The 21,218-nt window shown below is 41.3% G+C and overlaps 2 protein-coding genes across 16 annotated transcripts in view; both read left to right on the forward strand.

Moving 5' to 3' along the window:
- LOC139331568 (protocadherin alpha-C2-like) overlaps positions 1-21,218 on the forward strand; it is a 208,430-nt gene that overhangs the window by 46,183 nt on the left and 141,029 nt on the right. Inside the window, exon 1 of one of the 15 annotated variants that reach the window (XM_070963089.1) lies at positions 2,003-5,549. The exons of 10 other annotated variants lie outside the window; for them this stretch is intronic. In XM_070963089.1, coding sequence (XP_070819190.1) covers positions 3,174-5,549 — 2,376 coding nt within the window. In that variant the 5' untranslated portion in view covers positions 2,003-3,173. Of the gene's footprint in view, positions 1-2,002; positions 5,550-6,466; positions 9,111-10,637; positions 13,257-14,753; positions 17,442-18,298; positions 20,862-21,218 lie in introns of those variants that run through there. 4 more of the 15 variants (XM_070963099.1, XM_070963087.1, XM_070963090.1 and 1 more) reach the window with 4 other exon arrangements.
- Positions 26-2,469, forward strand: LOC139331697 (protocadherin alpha-3-like). The gene is made up of 2 exons (XM_070963327.1): positions 26-2,386; positions 2,440-2,469. Exons 1-2 carry the CDS (start codon positions 26-28, stop codon positions 2,467-2,469), a joined length of 2,391 nt encoding a protein of 796 aa, XP_070819428.1.

Here is a 21,218-nt window from a genome sequence, read left to right on the forward strand (position 1 = left end):
GACTGTTCTTTATCGCCTTGAAGTCATGAAACAAAGAGGATGCAAAACATGGAGGGAGCGACAGTGTTGGTTTGCCTTCATGGCTGTTTTGGATATTCTATGGAGCGGAGCTTCAGCACAGATCAGATATTCGATATCTGAGGAGGTTCAAGAAGAAACAGTCGTCGGGAATATAGCTAAGGATTTGGGACTAGATAAGAGTGCGCTGACGGACAGGGGGTATCGCATTGTTGCAGGCTCAACTGAACCCCTATTTCAGGTGAATCAAAATGATGGTGTCTTGTACGTGAAAAGAAGAATAGACAGGGAGGAGGTGTGCGAGCGGAGCACCCCATGTTTGATCAACCTGAAGACCGTACTAGAAAACCCGCTGGAGATCCACTATGTGGCCGTGGAAATACTCGATATAAATGACCACTCGCCTGTTTTTCCAGAGAAGGAGAAAGGGCTTGAGATTTCTGAGTCGGCCTTACCAGGAGCGAGATTTCAACTGCAGGCTGCGCGTGACCCCGATGTAGGCCAGTTCTCCATTCAGCAATATAAACTCAGCCATAATGATTACTTTAGGTTAGAAGTGAAGGATAGAGGCGAGGACCGTAAAGTACCCTTTTTGGTTCTGCAGAAGCAGTTGGACAGAGAAACAGCGGGGAAACACAAGCTACGTCTAACAGCTGCTGACGGAGGAAAACCGGCGAAGTCCGGCGCTATAGAAATAATTGTGGATGTACTTGATGTTAATGACAACTCCCCGGTGTTTACCCAAGAGCTGTATTCTGCCACACTGAAAGAAAATGTTCCCGTTGGCACTGTAGTGATTCAGGTAAATGCAACAGATTTAGACCAGGGTGCAAACAGTGAGGTAATATATTCATTTGGGAAGGAAGTTGATTCAAAATTAATGGATGTCTTTAGCATAGACGCAAACACCGGTGAGATTAAAGTAATCGGTCAGATAGATTTCGAGAAAAGTAAAAATTATGAAATAGACATTCAGGCATCTGATAAGGGACCAGTTCCTCTAACAACTGACAAAAGTGTTACGATAACTGTTATAGATGTTAATGATAATGCACCTGAAATAGAAGTTACCTCATTTTCTAGCTCCATCAAGGAGGATTCAAAGATAGGAACTACAGTGGCGCTGATTAGCGTCAAAGATATAGACTCTGGAATCAATGGCAAAGTCATTTGCACGATCAGCGAAGGTGTTCCTTTTGCTTTATCTCCGTCGTTACAAGAAAACATGTATGCTGTTGTAACCAAGTCGCAGTTGGACAGGGAAATGGTTTCCAAATTTGATGTCACAATTACAGCGAAAGACGCAGGTGAGCCGTTATTTTCAACTGAAAAGACAATCAGTGTTGTGGTGTCAGATGTGAATGACAACAGTCCAGAGTTTTCAGCAAGCCCCTATACATTTTATATTACTGAAAATAACATTCCTGGAGACTCAGTATTTTCGGTAAAAGCTTCTGATGGCGATGACAGTGATAATGCACTCATATCATATCATATTGTGAGAGAAGCAAGCGGAGAAAATAAATTGGCTTCATTTCTCAACATAAACTCTGAAAATGGAGAAATTGTGGCGCTCAAAAGTTTCGACTTTGAAACAGTGAAAACTTTCCAGTTCCACGTTGTTGCCACAGATTCTGGAACTCCGTCACTGAGCAGCAACGTCACAGTGAACGTGTTCATTCTGGATCAGAACGACAACGCTCCAGTCATCCTGTATCCACTCAGCTCCAACGGCTCTGCTGAAGGTGTGGAGGAGATTCCCCGCAATGTCAACGCAGGACACCTGGTGACCAAAGTCAGAGCCTATGACGCTGATATAGGATATAACGGCTGGTTACTGTTTTCACTGCAGGAAGTCACTGACCACAGTCTCTTTGGTTTGGACCGCTATACAGGACAGATCAGAACACTTCGCTCATTCACAGAGACAGACGAGGCTGAGCATAAACTGCTCATACTGGTCAAAGACAATGGCAACGTTTCCCTCTCAGCAACAGCTACTGTCATTGTCAAAGTTGTGGAGCCCAAAGAGGCTTTTGCAGCGTCTGATATTAAAAGTGCAGCAACGGTTGAAGAGGGGAATGATGTAACTTTTTATCTGATGATAACTTTGGGCTCAGTTTCAGTTCTTTTTATCATCAGTATCATCGTGCTGATTGCAATGCAGTGCTCCAAATCAACAGACTATACTTCAAAATATCTACAAGAAACTAATTATGATGGCACACTGTGTCACAGCATCCAGTACAGATCAGGAGACAAGCGGTACATGTTAGTTGGACCCAGAATGAGTATTGGATCTACTATAGTCCCTGGCAGCCATGCGAATACACTGGTGCTTCCTGACAGGAGGAGGGCATCTGGAGAGGTAAGACTGATGCTTTGGAATCTCTTCATTTTCTCGTCCCCTGCATACTTAAGACTTTGTATGAAACGTTTGATTATGAGTGAGATTAAGTGAGGTGATAAAGTAAGCTAAATGATCATAGAACTGCAAGTGAAATATGGCAGTGTGAAGGACAACCTGAACAGAACTCAGCGCAATTAAGTAACCTGCAAAGATGTGATGATGTTTAAAGAGAAGGAACACGTCACGATCGCTGTCCTTGGTGCTGAAGGGGTTAGCATCATTTTCTGAGACTAAAATCGTCACCACAGTGTGTTAATTCATTGGAAAATAATCACAGTATGTGAACGATATTCATTAGTGCCATGTACTATTTTTAAAACATATGTCAGTCTAACATTATTGAAGGTGGGTTTGTGGTAGTTTGTTCACAGAATCAGCTGCAATCTGATCTCTTTCCATACGCTCAAGTAACTCTACGAGGTTGACTCTTGCCCATAAGCAAACTACCATTGACCAAATGCACAGCACATGCTTCAAATGACCGCAGTAAGAAATTGGGTCGCATGGTGTCAGTGTAATGTAAAAAGCAAACGTTTCATGAGCGTGTCGTCACTACGATATGGATCCACCTCCTGACAATGTTCTCACCCCGATACTGGCAGGATCGTTTCTGTGCTGATTTTGGTGTAAATGATCGGTTAGCCCCAATTTCTGGATATATACGAAGTGCAGGAATATTTAAAGATAGGGAAGTGTTGGATTACCTCTTCTAAAAGGCAGTTATTTTCCTTGTGATGGATGACTGATGTGCTCGATTTTAACCATGGAACAAAGAAGAGGTAAGCCACGAAAGGCGAGAGGATTTCTGGTCGGCTGCGTGGCTGCGGTGCTTTTGTGGAGTGTGGCCTCGGCGCAATTGAGATATTCAATCTCTGAGGAAGTAAATGAAGGAACTGTGGTTGGAAATATAGCGAAAGATCTGGGATTTGATAAAAGCACGCTTAAAGACAGGAAGTATCGGGTTGTTTCTAGTAATGCGGATCCTCTTTTCCACGTAAATCAAAACGATGGCATCCTGTATGTGTGCCGAAAGATTGACAGAGAAGAGGTGTGTGCGCAGAGCAGTACGTGTTTCCTAAATCTTAAAACGGTGCTGGAAAACCCACTGGAGGTCCACTACGTTAGAGTGGAAGTTCTGGACATAAATGATCATTCTCCCATTTTCCCGGAGAAAGAGACAACGTTGGAGGTTTCTGAATCGGTGTTACCGGGAGTACGTATTCAGCTCCAGGCGTCACGTGATGCAGACAGTGGGCATTTCTCCGTGCAACATTACAAACTAAGTGACAATGACAATTTCCGCTTGGAGGTAAAAGATAAAGGAGAAGATGGTAAAATACCAATATTGGTTGTTCAAAAATCTTTAGACAGAGAAACTACACAAAGTCACTCATTAGTGCTGACGGCACTGGATGGTGGGAAACCTCCGAAAACTGGCGAAATGAATATTTTAGTAAATGTGTTAGATGTTAATGATAACGCTCCTTTTTTCTCTAAAGATGTTTATTCTGTAATGCTCGATGAAAATGCCCCAGTAGGCACCACTGTGGTACAAGTGAACGCGACTGATTCAGATGAAGGATCAAACGGAGAAGTGGTTTACTCATTTCCCAGCAGTATAAATCAAAGGTTATTAAAACTATTTGATATAAATCAATCAACAGGTGAGATAATTGTGAAAGGTTTAATAGACTTTGAGGAGAAGGACAGATTTGAAATTGAGATTCGAGCATCAGACAAAGGATTCGCTCCGCTGGCGACAGAAAAAAGTGTGGTTATTAAGATAGTTGACGTGAATGATAATGCACCTGAGATTGAAGTTACCTCATTTTCAAGCTCCATCCCTGAAGACTCCAGACCTGGAACTACTGTTGTCCTGATCAGTGTGAATGATTTGGACTCTGGTCTCAATGGAAAAGTTATTTGCTCCATAGGTGAAGATGCTCCATTTGCTTTATCGCCATCATTACAAGACAAAATGTTTTCATTAGTAACTAAATCACCTCTGGACAGAGAGAAACAGTCACATTATGATCTGACAATAACTGCAAAAGATGCTGGTCAACCTCCACTGTCATCTGAAAAGACAATCAGTGTTGTGGTGTCAGATGTGAACGACAACAGTCCAGAGTTTTCACTGAGTCCATATACTTTCTATATCACTGAGGCTAATGAGCCAGGAGCCTCTGTGTTTTCTGTTAAAGCTTCTGATCATGATGAGAACGACAATGCTCTCATATCATATCATATTCTCAGAGATGGGAGCCAAGAAAATAAATTGGCTTCATTTCTCAACATAAACTCTGAAAATGGAGAAATTCTGGCCCTGAAAAGTTTCGACTTTGAAACAGTGAAAACTTTCCAGTTCCACGTTGTTGCCACAGATTCTGGAACTCCGTCACTGAGCAGCAACGTCACAGTGAACGTGTTCATTCTGGATCAGAACGACAACGCTCCAGTCATCCTGTATCCACTCAGCTCCAACGGCTCTGCTGAAGGTGTGGAGGAGATTCCCCGCAATGTCAACGCAGGACACCTGGTGACCAAAGTCAGAGCCTATGACGCTGATATAGGATATAACGGCTGGTTACTGTTTTCACTGCAGGAAGTCACTGACCACAGTCTCTTTGGTTTGGACCGCTATACAGGACAGATCAGAACACTTCGCTCATTCACAGAGACAGACGAGGCTGAGCATAAACTGCTCATACTGGTCAAAGACAATGGCAACGTTTCCCTCTCAGCAACAGCTACTGTCATTGTCAAAGTTGTGGAGCCCAAAGAGGCTTTTGCAGCGTCTGATGTTAAAAGTGCAGCAACGGTTGAAGAGGGGAATGATGTGACTTTTTATCTGATGATAACTTTGGGCTCAGTTTCAGTTCTTTTTATCATCAGTATCATCGTGCTGATTGCAATGCAGTGCTCCAAATCAACAGACTATACTTCAAAATATCTACAAGAGACTAATTATGATGGGACACTGTGTCACAGCATCCAGTACAGATCAGGAGACAAGCGGTACATGTTAGTTGGACCCAGAATGAGTATAGGATCTACTATAGTCCCTGGCAGCCATGCGAATACACTGGTGCTTCCTGACAGGAGGAGGACATCTGAAGAGGTAAGGCATCTGTGTAAGCTTTGAGTTGGCTAATTGTATTTTTTGTTTACTAAACATAACAACTATGCCTCATTGGGAATGTTTTGCATAGCATGGCACTGGATTTGTTGGCTTCCCTGGTTTCTCCTGGCAATTATGACTGTATGTTATTTTAGAACTTGTCTGTAGTGAGAGAGAGGATGGAGTGGGTAAGCCAGGTTGACTTGAATAGGGCAATAGCTTTTTTTTTTAAATTTTGGTAATCACTCTCTCTGCCAACATATTCATCAACTCCGTCAGAACAATTCTGATTGTATGCCTGGTTTGACATTCTGGACGTTCCCTCGTGCAATTATTTGTTGTTTTATGATTTCGTGTCATGTTTAATTTTACACTCTTAATACATTCTTCCTTTTTTTAAATATACCTTGATAATTGTAAATTGAGGAAGAGCATGGAAACCTGACTTAAATCCGATTATTGAGTGTGCTTTGTCAATACTCTTTCATTTAGCGGTGAAAAACGCGCAATGGAAACGTAAAATAGACTTGCAAGTACAACATGTCAGTGTGAAAAACAAGCTCAACATGATTCAGCACTAGTAAATAACCTGAGAAGATCTGATGATGCTGTAACTGAAGGGGGCGACTGAACAGCACCCTGTCGCGATCGTTGTCCTTAGTGCAAACAGTATTTGTTTTCATGTCGTCATCGCAGTGTCTTTTTTCGTGACAATAATTATGCTATATAAAGAATATTCATCGGCGTTTTGTACGGATTGCAAAACATTTTCTTTGAGATTATTTCTGAATGAGATTTTGTGGTTGCTTGTATGGGGATTCAACAGCCACATGGTATATTTCTACGCTCCGATTATCACTGTGGCGAAAACCAAACCAACAAAACGATCATTTACTTAACATGCAGGACATCTTTCAAAGGTCTGTAGTAAGAAATAAGGTCGCATGGTGTCAGTGTAATGTAAAAAGTCATCTTTACACGAGCTTGTCGTCACTGCTATTTGGTTCCACCTCCTGACAATGTTCTCACCGCGACGCTGACAGGATCGTTTCTGTGCTCATTGGATATAAAAGGTTGATTTGCCTTCAATTTCTGGATGTATATGAAGTGAATGAATAGTACTAGCGAGTAAAGTGTTGGATTCCATCTGTACAACGTCCCAGTCGTCCATGTGATGGACTACTGACGTCTTCGGTTTTAACCATGGAACAAAGAAGATGCGAGCAACGGAGTGCGCGGGGAGTTTTGGTCTGCTTCGTGGCTGCGGTGCTTTTGTGGAGTGTGGCCTCGGCGCAGATAAGATACTCGATTTCCGAGGAAGTGAATGAAGGAACTGTGGTTGGAAATATCGCAAAAGACCTGGGATTAGATAAAAGCACGCTGAAAGACAGGAAGTATCGGATTGTTTCTAGTAATGCGGATCCTCTTTTCCACGTAAATCAAAACGATGGCATCCTATATGTGAGCCGAAAGATTGACAGAGAAGAGGTGTGTGCGCAGAGCAGTACGTGCTTAATGAATGTGAAAACGGTGCTGGAAAACCCACTGGAGGTCCATTATATCAGAGTGGAAGTGCTGGATATAAATGACAATAACCCCATTTTTCTAGAGAAAGAGACAACTTTGGAGATTTCTGAATCTGTGCTGCCCGGAGCACGATTTCAGCTAAAAGCTTCACGTGATGCAGACAGTGGTCATTTCTCTGTTCAACAATATAAACTTAGCCAAAACGATCATTTCCGTTTGGAAGTAAAAGATAAAGGAGAAGATGGCAAAATACCAATACTGGTTGTTCAAAAATCTTTAGACAGGGAAACTGCTGGAAGTCACTCATTGGTACTGACGGCTCTTGATGGAGGGAAACCTCCAAAAACTGGCGACATGAATATTCTTGTAAATGTGTTAGACATTAATGACAATGCTCCTGTTTTTACTCAAGATGTTTATTCAGTGATGCTCGACGAAAATGCACCAGTAGGTACAGCAGTTATACAAGTGAATGCAACTGATTTAGATGAAGGCACAAACGGAGAAGTAGTTTACTCTTTCAGCAAGAGTATGAATCAAAATATATTAAAACTATTTGATATCAATGCCTTAACAGGTGAGATAACTATTAAAGGATTAATAGATTATGAGGAGAAGGACAAATATGAAATTGAAATTCAGGTGTCGGATAAAGGATTTGCTCCTCTTACAACAGAAAAAAGCGTCATTATTAAGATAGTTGATGTGAATGATAATGCACCTGAGATTGAAGTTACCTCATTTTCAAGCTCCATCCCTGAAGACTCCAGACCTGGAACTACTGTTGCCCTGATCAGTGTGAATGACTTGGACTCTGGTCTAAATGGAAAAGTTATTTGCTCCATAAGTGAAGATGCTCCATTTGCTTTATCGCCATCATTACAAGACAAAATGTTTTCATTAGTAACTAAATCACCTCTGGACAGAGAGAAACAGTCACATTATGATCTAACAATAACTGCAAAAGATGCTGGTCAACCTCCACTGTCATCTGAAAAGACAATCAGTGTTGTGGTGTCAGATGTGAATGACAACAGTCCAGAGTTTTCACTGAGTCCATATACTTTCTATATCACTGAGGCTAATGAGCCAGGAGCCTCTGTGTTTTCTGTTAAAGCTTCTGATCGTGATGAGAACGACAATGCTCTCATATCATATCATATTCTCAGAGATGGGAGCCAAGAAAATAAATTGGCTTCATTTCTCAACATGAACTCTGAAAATGGAGAAATTCTGGCCTTGAAAAGTTTCGACTTTGAAACAGTGAAAACTTTCCAGTTCCAAGTTGTTGCCACAGATTCTGGAACTCCGTCACTGAGCAGCAACGTCACAGTGAACGTGTTCATTCTGGATCAGAACGACAACGCTCCAGTCATCCTGTATCCACTCAGCTCCAACGGCTCTGCTGAAGGTGTGGAGGAGATTCCCCGCAATGTCAACGCAGGACACCTGGTGACCAAAGTCAGAGCCTATGACGCTGATATAGGATATAACGGCTGGTTACTGTTTTCACTGCAGGAAGTCACTGACCACAGTCTCTTTGGTTTGGACCGCTATACAGGACAGATCAGAACACTTCGCTCATTCACAGAGACAGACGAGGCTGAGCATAAACTGCTCATACTGGTCAAAGACAATGGCAACGTTTCCCTCTCAGCAACAGCTACTGTCATTGTCAAAGTTGTGGAGCCCAAAGAGGCTTTTGCAGCGTCTGATGTTAAAAGTGCAGCAACGGTTGAAGAGGGGAATGATGTGACTTTTTATCTGATGATAACTTTGGGCTCAGTTTCAGTTCTTTTTATCATCAGTATCATCGTGCTGATTGCAATGCAGTGCTCCAAATCCACAGACTATACTTCAAAATATCTACAAGAGACTAATTATGATGGGACACTGTGTCACAGCATCCAGTACAGATCAGGAGACAAGCGGTACATGTTAGTTGGACCCAGAATGAGTATAGGATCTACTATAGTCCCTGGCAGCCATGCGAATACACTCGTGCTTCCTGACAGGAGACGTACTTCTGTAGAGGTAAGAAAGATCACCTTTTCTCAAGGCAGTACTGGTATGAGTTGTTGTAATTGATGAGATTTACATCCTAATGATTAAATTGTGCCCAAAGTATTGAATCATACCACCTTTTCAGAATAGCTGGATAGAATTGGTCCACACACATAAAAGTCATCAGTGGGGGAAATGAGGAGGTTGTGTGTTGTTATGAGAGTGCTGATTTGGCGGTTTATATGTGGTTTCATGTTTGGCTTTCACACAGTTCAGTGTTAAGTGATTCATAAGTAACACGTTGGACTGCTGTTAGTGTGCTGTTTGTTTTATCTGATGGTAACTTTCATCGTGCTGATTGCAATGCAGTGCTCCAAATCAAAAAATGACACTTCTAAATATCTATAGGAGACTAATTATGATGGGACACTGTGTCACAGCATCCAGTACAGACCAGGAGAGAAGTGGTGCATTTCAGTTGGACCCAGAATGAGTATAGGATCTACTATAGTCCCTGGCAGCTATGCCATTACAATAGTACTCCATGAAAGGAGGAAGGTCGCTGGAGAAGTAAGGAATTTCAAATCAAGCTTTTTTCAAACCCACATAGATATTTTTAATGGAAGGACCATTTTCATTTTATCATAAATGAACTTGTACAAGGATGGCACAGACAGTGAATTAGTATTTTATATCTTAATTCTACAAGTTTCTTCGGTTGGTGACTTGTTTTAAAAGCCCAATCAACATGCTGACTTTTCCTCAAAAACATTTGATTTTGCACACCCTTGCTCTGTCTGCATTGTCTGTTGGACCAGTAATTCATTCTTGCCGGTGTTGTTTGTTTTTGTTTTGTTTTGTTTGTTTGTTTGTTTGTTTTTGTTACATTTCATTAATGAATTTACCTGCTCTCTCTTTCATCTTTCTTTTTTTTCACATTAATGGAATATTTTCAAAAAGCTGATGTAACTGACACTTGCATTAATGCTCCTGTGTAGTTTGGTGAGGTCAATCATGTCTCTAGCAAGCAAGAGATGACTGTTTTAAGATACTGGACTGCACTACATTGGCTCAAATTTACTACCCACAGAGTTTCATTGTGTGATGTGAAAAACCATGCCATTGCGAACAAATACACCTGAACTGGAGTGACTAAACTATCACCAAATGTAGTCAGACAGAAGAAAGCTTTGTGGAGTTCCCTGTCCATGGTGCTGAAATTGAGCACTCTGGTTGCCCAGTGTGCCTTCATTGACTGTTAACAACACAGCAAACCACTTATGGACTTTATTGGTGTTTTAATTTCACTGGATCACGAAATATACTCTTCCCTTTTCTTTACAATTTGGGAGGTTTGGTCTCAGTCTGTATATAAGTCTTTGTGAATGAACAGACGCATATTTTTTTTTCTTTTCTTTCTTCTTTTTTTTAATTTATTTACTTTTTTTTTTCTTTTTCACTTGATTCTTTGGACAATGTTTCTAGATTAAATAAACTACCATTCAGCTAAAGTGCTCATGGATTTAGATTTTCTGCGATTAGATTTTCTGTCGCATGGTGTCAGTGTAAGAGGAAAAACGAAGCGTTATACTACGTTATCATCGTGGCATTTTGGTTCCACCTCTTTGTAGAGTCCTCAACTCGGTCTTGTCGCAGTCGTTTCGAGGCTTATTACAGCCTTTGGAAATACTCCGTTTATCTGCATGTCTGTCGTTGGAGGACGGGGGTGAATATTTTTACAGATGGAAGAGCTAGATTATATCATCATAGCGCAGATATTGTTTTTGTAACGAATTACAGATGACATCGGCTTTAACCATGAAACAAAGAAGACACGAGAGCCGAAGGGCGCGAGTGTATTTGGTCGGCTGCATGATTGCTGTGCTTTTGTGGAGTGTGGCCTCGGCACAAATAAGATATTCCGTTTCAGAGGAAGTCAGCGAAGGAACTGTGGTTGGAAATATAGCGAAAGATCTGGGATTGGATAAAAGCACGCTGAAAGACAGGAAGTATCGGATTGTTTCTAGTAATGCGGATCCTCTTTTTCACGTAAATCAAAACGATGGCATCCTGTATGTGAGCCGAAAGATTGACAGAGAAGAGGTGTGCGCGCAGAGCAGTACGTGTTTAATAAATGTGAAAACGGTGCTGGAAAACCCACTGGAGGTCCACTATGTCGGAGTGGAAGTGCTGGATATAAATGACCATTCTCCCACTTTTCCAGAGGAAGAGAAAACGCTGGAGATTTCAGAATCGGTGTTACCTGGAGTGCGTATTCCGCTGCAACACGCACGAGATCCAGACGGTGGCCCTTTTTCTGTTCAGCAATATAGACTCAGCGCCAATGACCACTTCCGTTTGGAAGTTAAAGATAAGGGAGAAGATGGTAAAATACCTGTATTAGTTGTTCAGAAATCTTTGGACAGGGAAGCAGCAGGAAGCCACTCATTAGTACTAACTGCATTGGATGGAGGGAAACCTCCGAAATCTGGCCAAATTAATATTTTGATAAATGTTTTAGATATTAATGATAACGCACCTGTTTTCTCTCAAGATGTTTATTCGGTGATGCTCTCTGAAAATGCGCCAGTGGGCACCACTGTTGTACAAGTGAATGCAACTGATTTAGATGATGGTACGAATGGAGAAGTAGTGTATTCATTTAGTAGTATTGTGAATAATAGATTGTTAAAGCTTTTTGATATAGATCCATCGACAGGTGAAATATCTGTGAAAGGTTTAATAGACTTTGAGGAGAAGGACAGATATGAAATTGAAATTCAAGCATCAGATAAAGGATTTGCTCCTCTGGCGACACAAAAAAGTGTCATTATTAAGATAGTTGACGTGAATGATAATGCACCTGAGATTGAAGTTACCTCATTTTCAAGCTCCATCCCTGAAGACTCCAGACCTGGAACTACTGTTGCCCTGATCAGTGTGAATGACTTGGACTCTGGTCTCAATGGAAAAGTTATTTGCTCCATAGGTGAGGATGCTCCATTTGCTTTATCGCCATCATTACAAGACAAAATGTTTTCATTAGTAACTAAATCACCTCTGGACAGAGAGAAACAGTCACATTATGACCTGACAATAACTGCAAAAGATGCTGGTCAACCTCCACTGTCATCTGAAAAGACAATCAGTGTTGTGGTGTCAGATGTGAATGACAACAGTCCAGAGTTTTCACTGAGTCCATATACTTTCTATATCACTGAGGCTAATGAGCCAGGAGCCTCTGTGTTTTCTGTTAAAGCTTCTGATCGTGATGAGAACGACAATGCTCTCATATCATATCATATTCTCAGAGATGGGAGCCAAGAAAATAGATTGGCTTCATTTCTCAACATAAACTCTGAAAATGGAGAAATTCTGGCCCTGAAAAGTTTCGACTTTGAAACAGTGAAAACTTTCCAGTTCCACGTTGTTGCCACAGATTCTGGAACTCCGTCACTGAGCAGCAACGTCACAGTGAACGTGTTCATTCTGGATCAGAACGACAACGCTCCAGTCATCCTGTATCCACTCAGCTCCAACGGCTCTGCTGAAGGTGTGGAGGAGATTCCCCGCAATGTCAACGCAGGACACCTGGTGACCAAAGTCAGAGCCTATGACGCTGATATAGGATATAACGGCTGGTTACTGTTTTCACTGCAGGAAGTCACTGACCACAGTCTCTTTGGTTTGGACCGCTATACAGGACAGATCAGAACACTTCGCTCATTCACAGAGACAGACGAGGCTGAGCATAAACTGCTCATACTGGTCAAAGACAATGGCAACGTTTCCCTCTCAGCAACAGCTACTGTCATTGTCAAAGTTGTGGAGCCCAAAGAGGCTTTTGCGGCTTCTGATGTTAAAAGTGCAGCAACGGTTGAAGAGGGGAATGATGTGACTTTTTATCTGATGATAACTTTGGGCTCAGTTTCAGTTCTTTTTATCATCAGTATCATCGTGCTGATTGCAATGCAGTGCTCCAAATCCACAGACTATACTTCAAAATATCTACAAGAGACTAATTATGATGGGACACTGTGTCACAGCATCCAGTACAGATCAGGAGACAAGCGGTACATGTTAGTTGGACCCAGAATGAGTATTGGATCTACTATAGTCCCTGGCAGCCATGCGAATACACTGGTGCTTCCTGACAGGAGGAGGGCATCTGGAGAGGTAAGGCATGTTTAAACAAGTGATTTTCCCCCCAAAATACAATCATATTGAAACACTGAGCACAAACAAATATGTTTTGCTTAAACCTACATCATTATCATCAATATATCAAACAGGCAAAACTTCAACATGTCCACTTTTTCTGTTATTTGCCATAATTTTAGAATAAAAGTGTCTTTCTAACATTATACAAATGTAGAAAGTAATATAGTAGTATTTTGTTGGGACAAATAAAACTTTTCAATTTAGACAGTGGAAACAGTGCCAACATATTTAAATTGAGAGATAGCTGTCGATGAGTTAAAGTCAGCATTAATTCACATTCCAATGTAGCTGCTTTTAAACAAAATTTGTTTTAAGATCTATAAAATAATTCATATATTTATGTTTATTGGCTAAAATATATGTGTAGTCTTTACACCGTTAACTTGTATATATTTGTGTTTACACAGTTCTCATTTACATTGCCACATGTTTAATTATTTACATATGCATCTTTAAAAGAGTTTCAAAAATCTACTTCATCCTCGTTTATGGTTCCTGCATATTTTCGTCTGTCAGAGACCTTCGAGCTTCTGATTGGTTACTTCAGTCACACGTGAGTTAGAACCGGGAAGTGTTGCTGTGAAGCGGATGGCGTGTGGAGAACACTAAAGTACTGCTTAAGACAGTTTTCCATCTCCATCCTGGTATGTCTTCTGATTGAAGGTGATCCAACCACCACATATCAAACACTCAAGTTCCATTATTTGTGAAAGCGATGGCGTGACGGATGACCATTTGGTTCTTCATTTATTTTTCTGTACAAACTGCATCCTGGTCTATATGTTTTCCTGTGACGTCACTATGCTTTTGAAAAGTGTAGTATTTGATAGTATAGTGTTGATGAAAGACTGGCAACTCTTTAGTTTTCCTGAGCAAGTCTGATTCTTTGTTGTATCACGAGATATATTGTTGTGACAGAGAGATTGACATAAACACAGATACAGATACTGCAGGTCGTATTCTCTTTATTTTCGTACTGTGTTTCACCTGCTTCTCATTTTGTTTCTTACACTTGAACAATATTTTAAAAATGCGGGTTTAACTGACCGTGCAACCATATTTTCTCGGTCGTCATTAAGGAGAATTATCCTTCAACCAAACATGAGCCGACTGATGATTGATACATGAGTGTGCTCCATCAGCACGCCTTTGCTATTCCTAAACCACTGTAAGGCATAGACAAGACGATGGAAAAAGCTTAATAAAATAACATTGTCAACAAACTTCAATGGAATACTATCACCAAATATAGCTGGATAAGTTCGCAGTAATCGCTGTCCGTGGTGCTGAGGAAATTTGCTGTCATGTCCCTTTAGATGTTGACAGCTTATATCAAACCACCGTGGCTTTATCTCTGCGCTTGAATCAATATGCTTTAATCATATGAAGTAACGTGTTGGGAAGAATTGTGTATTTTTTTTTATTTTATTTTTTTTTTGAAAAGGCTCTATTTCACACTACGAACAGTTCAGCTAAAGTGCTCCTGGCGTTTGGTTTTCTGCAGTGTGAATTTAAATCGCATGGTGTCAGTGCAATGGGAAAAGTCAGCATTACATGTGCCTGTCGTCAGAGCATTTTGGGTCCACCTACTGAAAGCTTCCTCAGCTCGATGTTGACACAATCGTTTCCGATCTTACTGCTACCGCTGGAAATTCTCTATTCACCCCCATGCACGTCGATGTGAGAGGAGGATAATTGTTTTCACGCGTGGTAATCTTGTATTCGATGATTGCGATGCATTATTATTTTTGGGAATGATTACTGATGACATCGGGTTTAACCATGGAACAAAGAAGATGCGGGAGACGAAGGGCGCGGGGAGTTTTGGTCGGCTGCGTGGTTGCGGTGTTTTTCTGGAGTGTGGCCTCGGCCCAAATAAGATACTCGATCTCAGAGGAAGTGAATGAAGGAACTGTGGTTGGAAATATCGCAAAAGATCTGGGATTAGATAAAAGCACGCTGAAAGACAGGAAGTATCGGATTGTTTCTAGTAATGCGGATCCTCTTTTCCACGTAAATCAAAACGATGGCATCCTGTATGTGAGCCGAAAGATTGACAGAGAAGAGGTGTGCGCGCAGAGCAGTACGTGTTTAATGAATGTGAAAACGGTGCTGGAAAACCCACTGGAGGTCCATTATGTGGAAGTGGAAGTTCTGGATATAAATGACAATTCTCCCACTTTCCCAGAAAAGGAGAAACGGTTGGAGATATCTGAGTCTGTGCTGCCCGGAGCACGATTTCAACTAAAAGCCTCACGTGATGCAGACAGTGGTCATTTCTCTGTTCAGCAGTATAAACTTAGCCAAAACGATCATTTCCGTTTGGAAGTTAGGGATAAAGGAGCTGATGGTAAAATACCGATATTAGTTTTGCAAAAATCTTTAGATAGGGAGGCAGCGGGAAGTAACTCCTTAGTGCTGACTGCGCTGGATGGAGGGAAACCTCCGAAATCTGGTGAAATGAATATTCTAGTAAAAGTTCTGGATGTTAATGATAACACGCCTGTTTTCTCCGAGGATGTCTACTCTGTTACGCTCTCTGAAAACGCTCCAGTCGGCACCACTGTCGTACAAGTGAATGCAACTGATAGGGATGAAGGTCAGAATGGAGAGGTGTATTACTCATTTGGTAACAGTGTTAATAATAAATTATTTACACTTTTTGATATTGATTCATCAACAGGTGAGATCATTGTTAAGGGTCTTATTGACTATGAACAAAGGGATGAGTATGAAATTGAAATTGAAGCATCAGATAAAGGTTTCGCTCCTCTTACAACAGAAAAAAGCGTGGTTATTAAGATAGTTGACGTGAATGATAATGCACCTGAGATTGAAGTTACCTCATTTTCAAGCTCCATCCCTGAAGACTCCAGACCTGGAACTACTGTTGCCCTGATCAGTGTGAATGACTTGGACTTTGGTCTCAATGGAAAAGTTATTTGCTCCATAAGTGAAGATGCTCCATTTGCTTTATCGCCATCATTAAAAGACAAAATGTTTTCATTAGTCACTAAATCACCTCTGGACAGAGAGAAACAGTCACATTATGACCTGACAATAACTGCAAAAGATGCTGGTCAACCTCCACTGTCATCTGAAAAGACAATCAGTGTTGTGGTGTCAGATGTGAATGACAACAGTCCAGAGTTTTCACTGAGTCCATATACTTTCTATATCACTGAGGCTAATGAGCCAGGAGCCTCTGTGTTTTCTGTTAAAGCTTCTGATCGTGATGAGAACGACAATGCTCTCATATCATATCATATTCTCAGAGATGGGAGCCAAGAAAATAAATTGGCTTCATTTCTCAACATAAACTCTGAAAATGGAGAAATTCTGGCCCTGAAAAGTTTCGACTTTGAAACAGTGAAAACTTTCCAGTTCCAAGTTGTTGCCACAGATTCTGGAACTCCGTCACTGAGCAGCAACGTCACAGTGAACGTGTTCATTCTGGATCAGAACGACAACGCTCCAGTCATCCTGTATCCACTCAGCTCCAACGGCTCTGCTGAAGGTGTGGAGGAGATTCCCCGCAATGTCAACGCAGGACACCTGGTGACCAAAGTCAGAGCCTATGACGCTGATATAGGATATAACGGCTGGTTACTGTTTTCACTGCAGGAAGTCACTGACCACAGTCTCTTTGGTTTGGACCGCTATACAGGACAGATCAGAACACTTCGCTCATTCACAGAGACAGACGAGGCTGAGCATAAACTGCTCATACTGGTCAAAGACAATGGCAACGTTTCCCTCTCAGCAACAGCTACTGTCATTGTCAAAGTTGTGGAGCCCAAAGAGGCTTTTGCAGCGTCTGATGTTAAAAGTGCAGCAACGGTTGAAGAGGGGAATGATGTGACTTTTTATCTGATGATAACTTTGGGCTCAGTTTCAGTTCTTTTTATCATCAGTATCATCGTGCTGATTGCAATGCAGTGCTCCAAATCAACAGACTATACTTCAAAATATCTACAAGAAACTAATTATGATGGGACACTGTGTCACAGCATCCAGTACAGATCAGGAGACAAGCGGTACATGTTAGTTGGACCCAGAATGAGTATTGGATCTACTATAGTCCCTGGCAGCCATGCGAATACACTGGTGCTTCCTGACAGGAGGAGAGCATCTGGAGAGGTAAGACTTTTTTTGGGGAAAACCCTGGTTTGGATCCACTTGCAGTGTTATTCATTTGTTTGTTGATACATTTGTTCAGTCAAGGATCTCCTGCATATACTGCATGCGAATAGTTTGCTCGGCATGATGATACAGTTTTGTGACTATGGACATGTCACTAATTCTGTTTTCAGTGGCAATTTTAATAATATTATCACTCCAAGCATGGTTGTAACTTTAAAAGTTGCTCATATAGGTTGGCATATGTGCTCATACGTTTTTTAATTCATAGTCTTCTGCTTTTTCACTCGGCTGTCAAAAACACATACCAATATTACAACACACGATTTATTGAATAACTCTTTGCACAATGTAGAATATTTTGCACTTTGTGATCCTAATGTGCTTTGAGCTTTTTGGGCTTCTGTAATATTATACAACATCACATAGTCGGCTGGGCCTTGTGTAAGGCCTTTATTCGCTGTCCATGGTGCTGATCAGTTTGCTCTCTTTCAATACCTGTTGATACACTGCAAGAATAGTATTAACTGATTTGTTAAATGCGAATTCCTCATACATATTTGTTTACATATGTCCAACAAATAAAATTCAAAGTTATTTTAATGGAACATTAATTTTTTTGGGAGGATTTGATGTTTCCATCTTCATTCAATGAATTTAAGTTGTTTGCTTGCGTGTTGAGCTTAAGAAGGCACCTCTTCGCCTGATGTACTGTCACTCCACAGTCTCTACACACGCTCAAACTAAATTAATATTAAACCTTTCAAGTCTGCTATACAGTAGCTATAGAAACTTTCCTTGTAATGAGCAATGAGGTCGCGTGGTGTCAGTGTGTTAGGAAAATTGCGGCTTTACTTTGTCGTCACTGCGATTTGGTTCCACCTCTTCCTCTCAGTTCGATACAGGCAGCAGCAAGCTGCCAAGCGAGGCTTTATTAATCGTGCCCCGTGATTTCAACATTTTTGAACAAGAGTGAACATTTGAATACCCAGATGTCTTGGACTAATTTCTTACAACACGGTTACTAATCCAGTGAGGAATCGTTACAGTTTTGTTTTAATCATGGAACAAAGAGGATGCGAGGTAAGAAGGGCGAGAAGGAGGTGGATCGGCTGCGTGGCTGCGGTGCTTTTGTGGAGTGTGGCTTCGGCGCAATTGAGATATTCAATCTCTGAGGAAGTGGACGAAGGGACTGTGGTCGGGAATATAGCAAAGGATTTGGGATTAGATAAGAGCACGTTGAAAGACAGGAAGTATCGAATTGTTTCCAGTGCTGCGGAACCTCTTTTCCATGTAGATCAGAATGACGGCATCCTGTACGTAAGACGGAAGATTGACAGGGAAGAGGTGTGCGAACGAAGCAGTACGTGTTTGATTAATGTGAAAACAGTGCTGGAAAATCCACTGGAAGTGCATTACGTTGGAGTGGAAGTGCTGGATATAAATGACCACTCTCCCAGTTTTCCAGAGAAAGAGAAAACGCTGGAAATTTCAGAGTCGGTGTTACCTGGAGTACGTATTCCGCTCAAAGCCTCACGTGATCCAGACGGTGGTCCTTTCTCTGTTCAGCAGTATAGACTCAGTGCAAATGACCACTTCCGTCTGGAAGTTAAAGATAAGGGAGAAGATGGTAAAATACCTGTATTAATTGTTCAGAAATCTTTGGACAGGGAAGCAGTACGAAGCCACTCGTTAGTACTGACTGCGCTGGATGGAGGGAAACCTCCGAAATCTGGTGAAATGAATATTCTCGTAAATGTTTTAGATGTTAATGATAATGCTCCTGTTTTCTCTCAAGATGTTTATTCGGTGATGCTCTCTGAAAATTCTCCTGTAGACACCACTGTTGTACAAGTGAATGCAACTGATTTGGATGATGGCCCGAACGGAGAAATAGTTTACTCATTCAGCAACAGTGTCAGTCATAGGTTGTTAAAACTGTTTGATATGGATCCCTCCACAGGTGAGATAATTGTGAAAGGTGTAATAGATTATGAGGAGAAGGACAAATATGAAATTGAAATCCAAGCATCAGATAAAGGTCTCGCTCCTCTGGCTACACAAAAAAGTGTCATTATTAAGATAGTTGACGTGAATGATAATGCACCTGAGATTGAAGTTACCTCATTTTCAAGCTCCATCCCTGAAGACTCCAGACCTGGAACTACTGTTGCCCTGATCAGTGTGAATGACTTGGACTTTGGTCTCAATGGAAAAGTTATTTGCTCCATAAGTGAAGATGCTCCATTTGCTTTATCGCCATCATTACAAGACAAAATGTTTTCATTAGTCACTAAATCACCTCTGGACAGAGAGAAACAGTCACATTATGATCTAACAATAACTGCAAAAGATGCTGGTCAACCTCCACTGTCATCTGAAAAGACAATCAGTGTTGTGGTGTCAGATGTGAATGACAACAGTCCAGAGTTTTCACTGAGTCCATATACTTTCTATATCACTGAGGCTAATGAGCCAGGAGCCTCTGTGTTTTCTGTTAAAGCTTCTGATCGTGATGAGAACGACAATGCTCTCATATCATATCATATTCTCAGAGATGGGAGCCAAGAAAATAGATTGGCTTCATTTCTCAACATAAACTCTGAAAATGGAGAAATTCTGGCCCTGAAAAGTTTCGACTTTGAAACAGTGAAAACTTTCCAGTTCCAAGTTGTTGCCACAGATTCTGGAACTCCGTCACTGAGCAGCAATGTCACAGTGAACGTGTTCATTCTGGATCAGAACGACAACGCTCCAGTCATCCTGTATCCACTCAGCTCCAACGGCTCTGCTGAAGGTGTGGAGGAGATTCCCCGCAATGTCAACGCAGGACACCTGGTGACCAAAGTCAGAGCCTATGACGCTGATATAGGATATAACGGCTGGTTACTGTTTTCACTGCAGGAAGTCACTGACCACAGTCTCTTTGGTTTGGACCGCTATACAGGACAGATCAGAACACTTCGCTCATTCACAGAGACAGACGAGGCTGAGCATAAACTGCTCATACTGGTCAAAGACAATGGCAACGTTTCCCTCTCAGCAACAGCTACTGTCATTGTCAAAGTTGTGGAGCCCAAAGAGGCTTTTGCAGCGTCTGATGTTAAAAGTGCAGCAACGGTTGAAGAGGGGAATGATGTGACTTTTTATCTGATGATAACTTTGGGCTCAGTTTCAGTTCTTTTTATCATCAGTATCATCGTGCTGATTGCAATGCAGTGCTCCAAATCAACAGACTATACTTCAAAATATCTACAAGAAACTAATTATGATGGGACACTGTGTCACAGCATCCAGTACAGATCAGGAGACAAGCGGTACATGTTAGTTGGACCCAGAATGAGTATTGGATCTACTATAGTCCCTGGCAGCCATGCAAATACACTAGTGCTCCCTGACAGGAGGAGAGCATCTGGAGAGGTAAGATAAACATAATGACGTTACTTTTTGTTATTTATTTTTGATAAGGTATGCAGTAACGGCTACCCCAATACACATGTCTATACAAGCCGATGTTTAATAATATTTGATCATTTATTACATTAATCCCGTACACAGAGAATTTCCAGGTCTATACCACTTAATGCCATTTTCAGTGGTGATAGTTTAGAACTACTAATGCGCATAAGTCAAATCTCTCTCTTTTTTTTTTTGTATCTTTCAATATCATGTATGATGTTTAAAAGGCAGTATCTATCACTTGTCTACCTGCCACCATATGTATTTATTTTTTGCATATAGATAAGGCTGTTGTCGTCTTGTTGGATAGTTGGAGAT

The sequence above is a fragment of the Chaetodon trifascialis genome, chromosome 5 (genome assembly GCF_039877785.1).
Source record: "Chaetodon trifascialis isolate fChaTrf1 chromosome 5, fChaTrf1.hap1, whole genome shotgun sequence".
Classification (NCBI taxonomy): Eukaryota; Metazoa; Chordata; class Actinopteri; order Chaetodontiformes; family Chaetodontidae; genus Chaetodon; species Chaetodon trifascialis.

What these genes read in the sequence shown, in the direction of transcription:
- LOC139331697 (XM_070963327.1), top strand. Translation starts at nt 26, where the DNA reads ATGAAACAAAGAGGATGCAAAACATGGAGGGAGCGACAGTGTTGGTTT. An exon ending in GGAGGAGGGCATCTGGAGAG is followed by an intron (nt 2,387 to 2,439) that starts GTAAGACTGATG and finishes TGCATACTTAAG; the next exon opens with ACTTTGTATGAAACGTTTGA.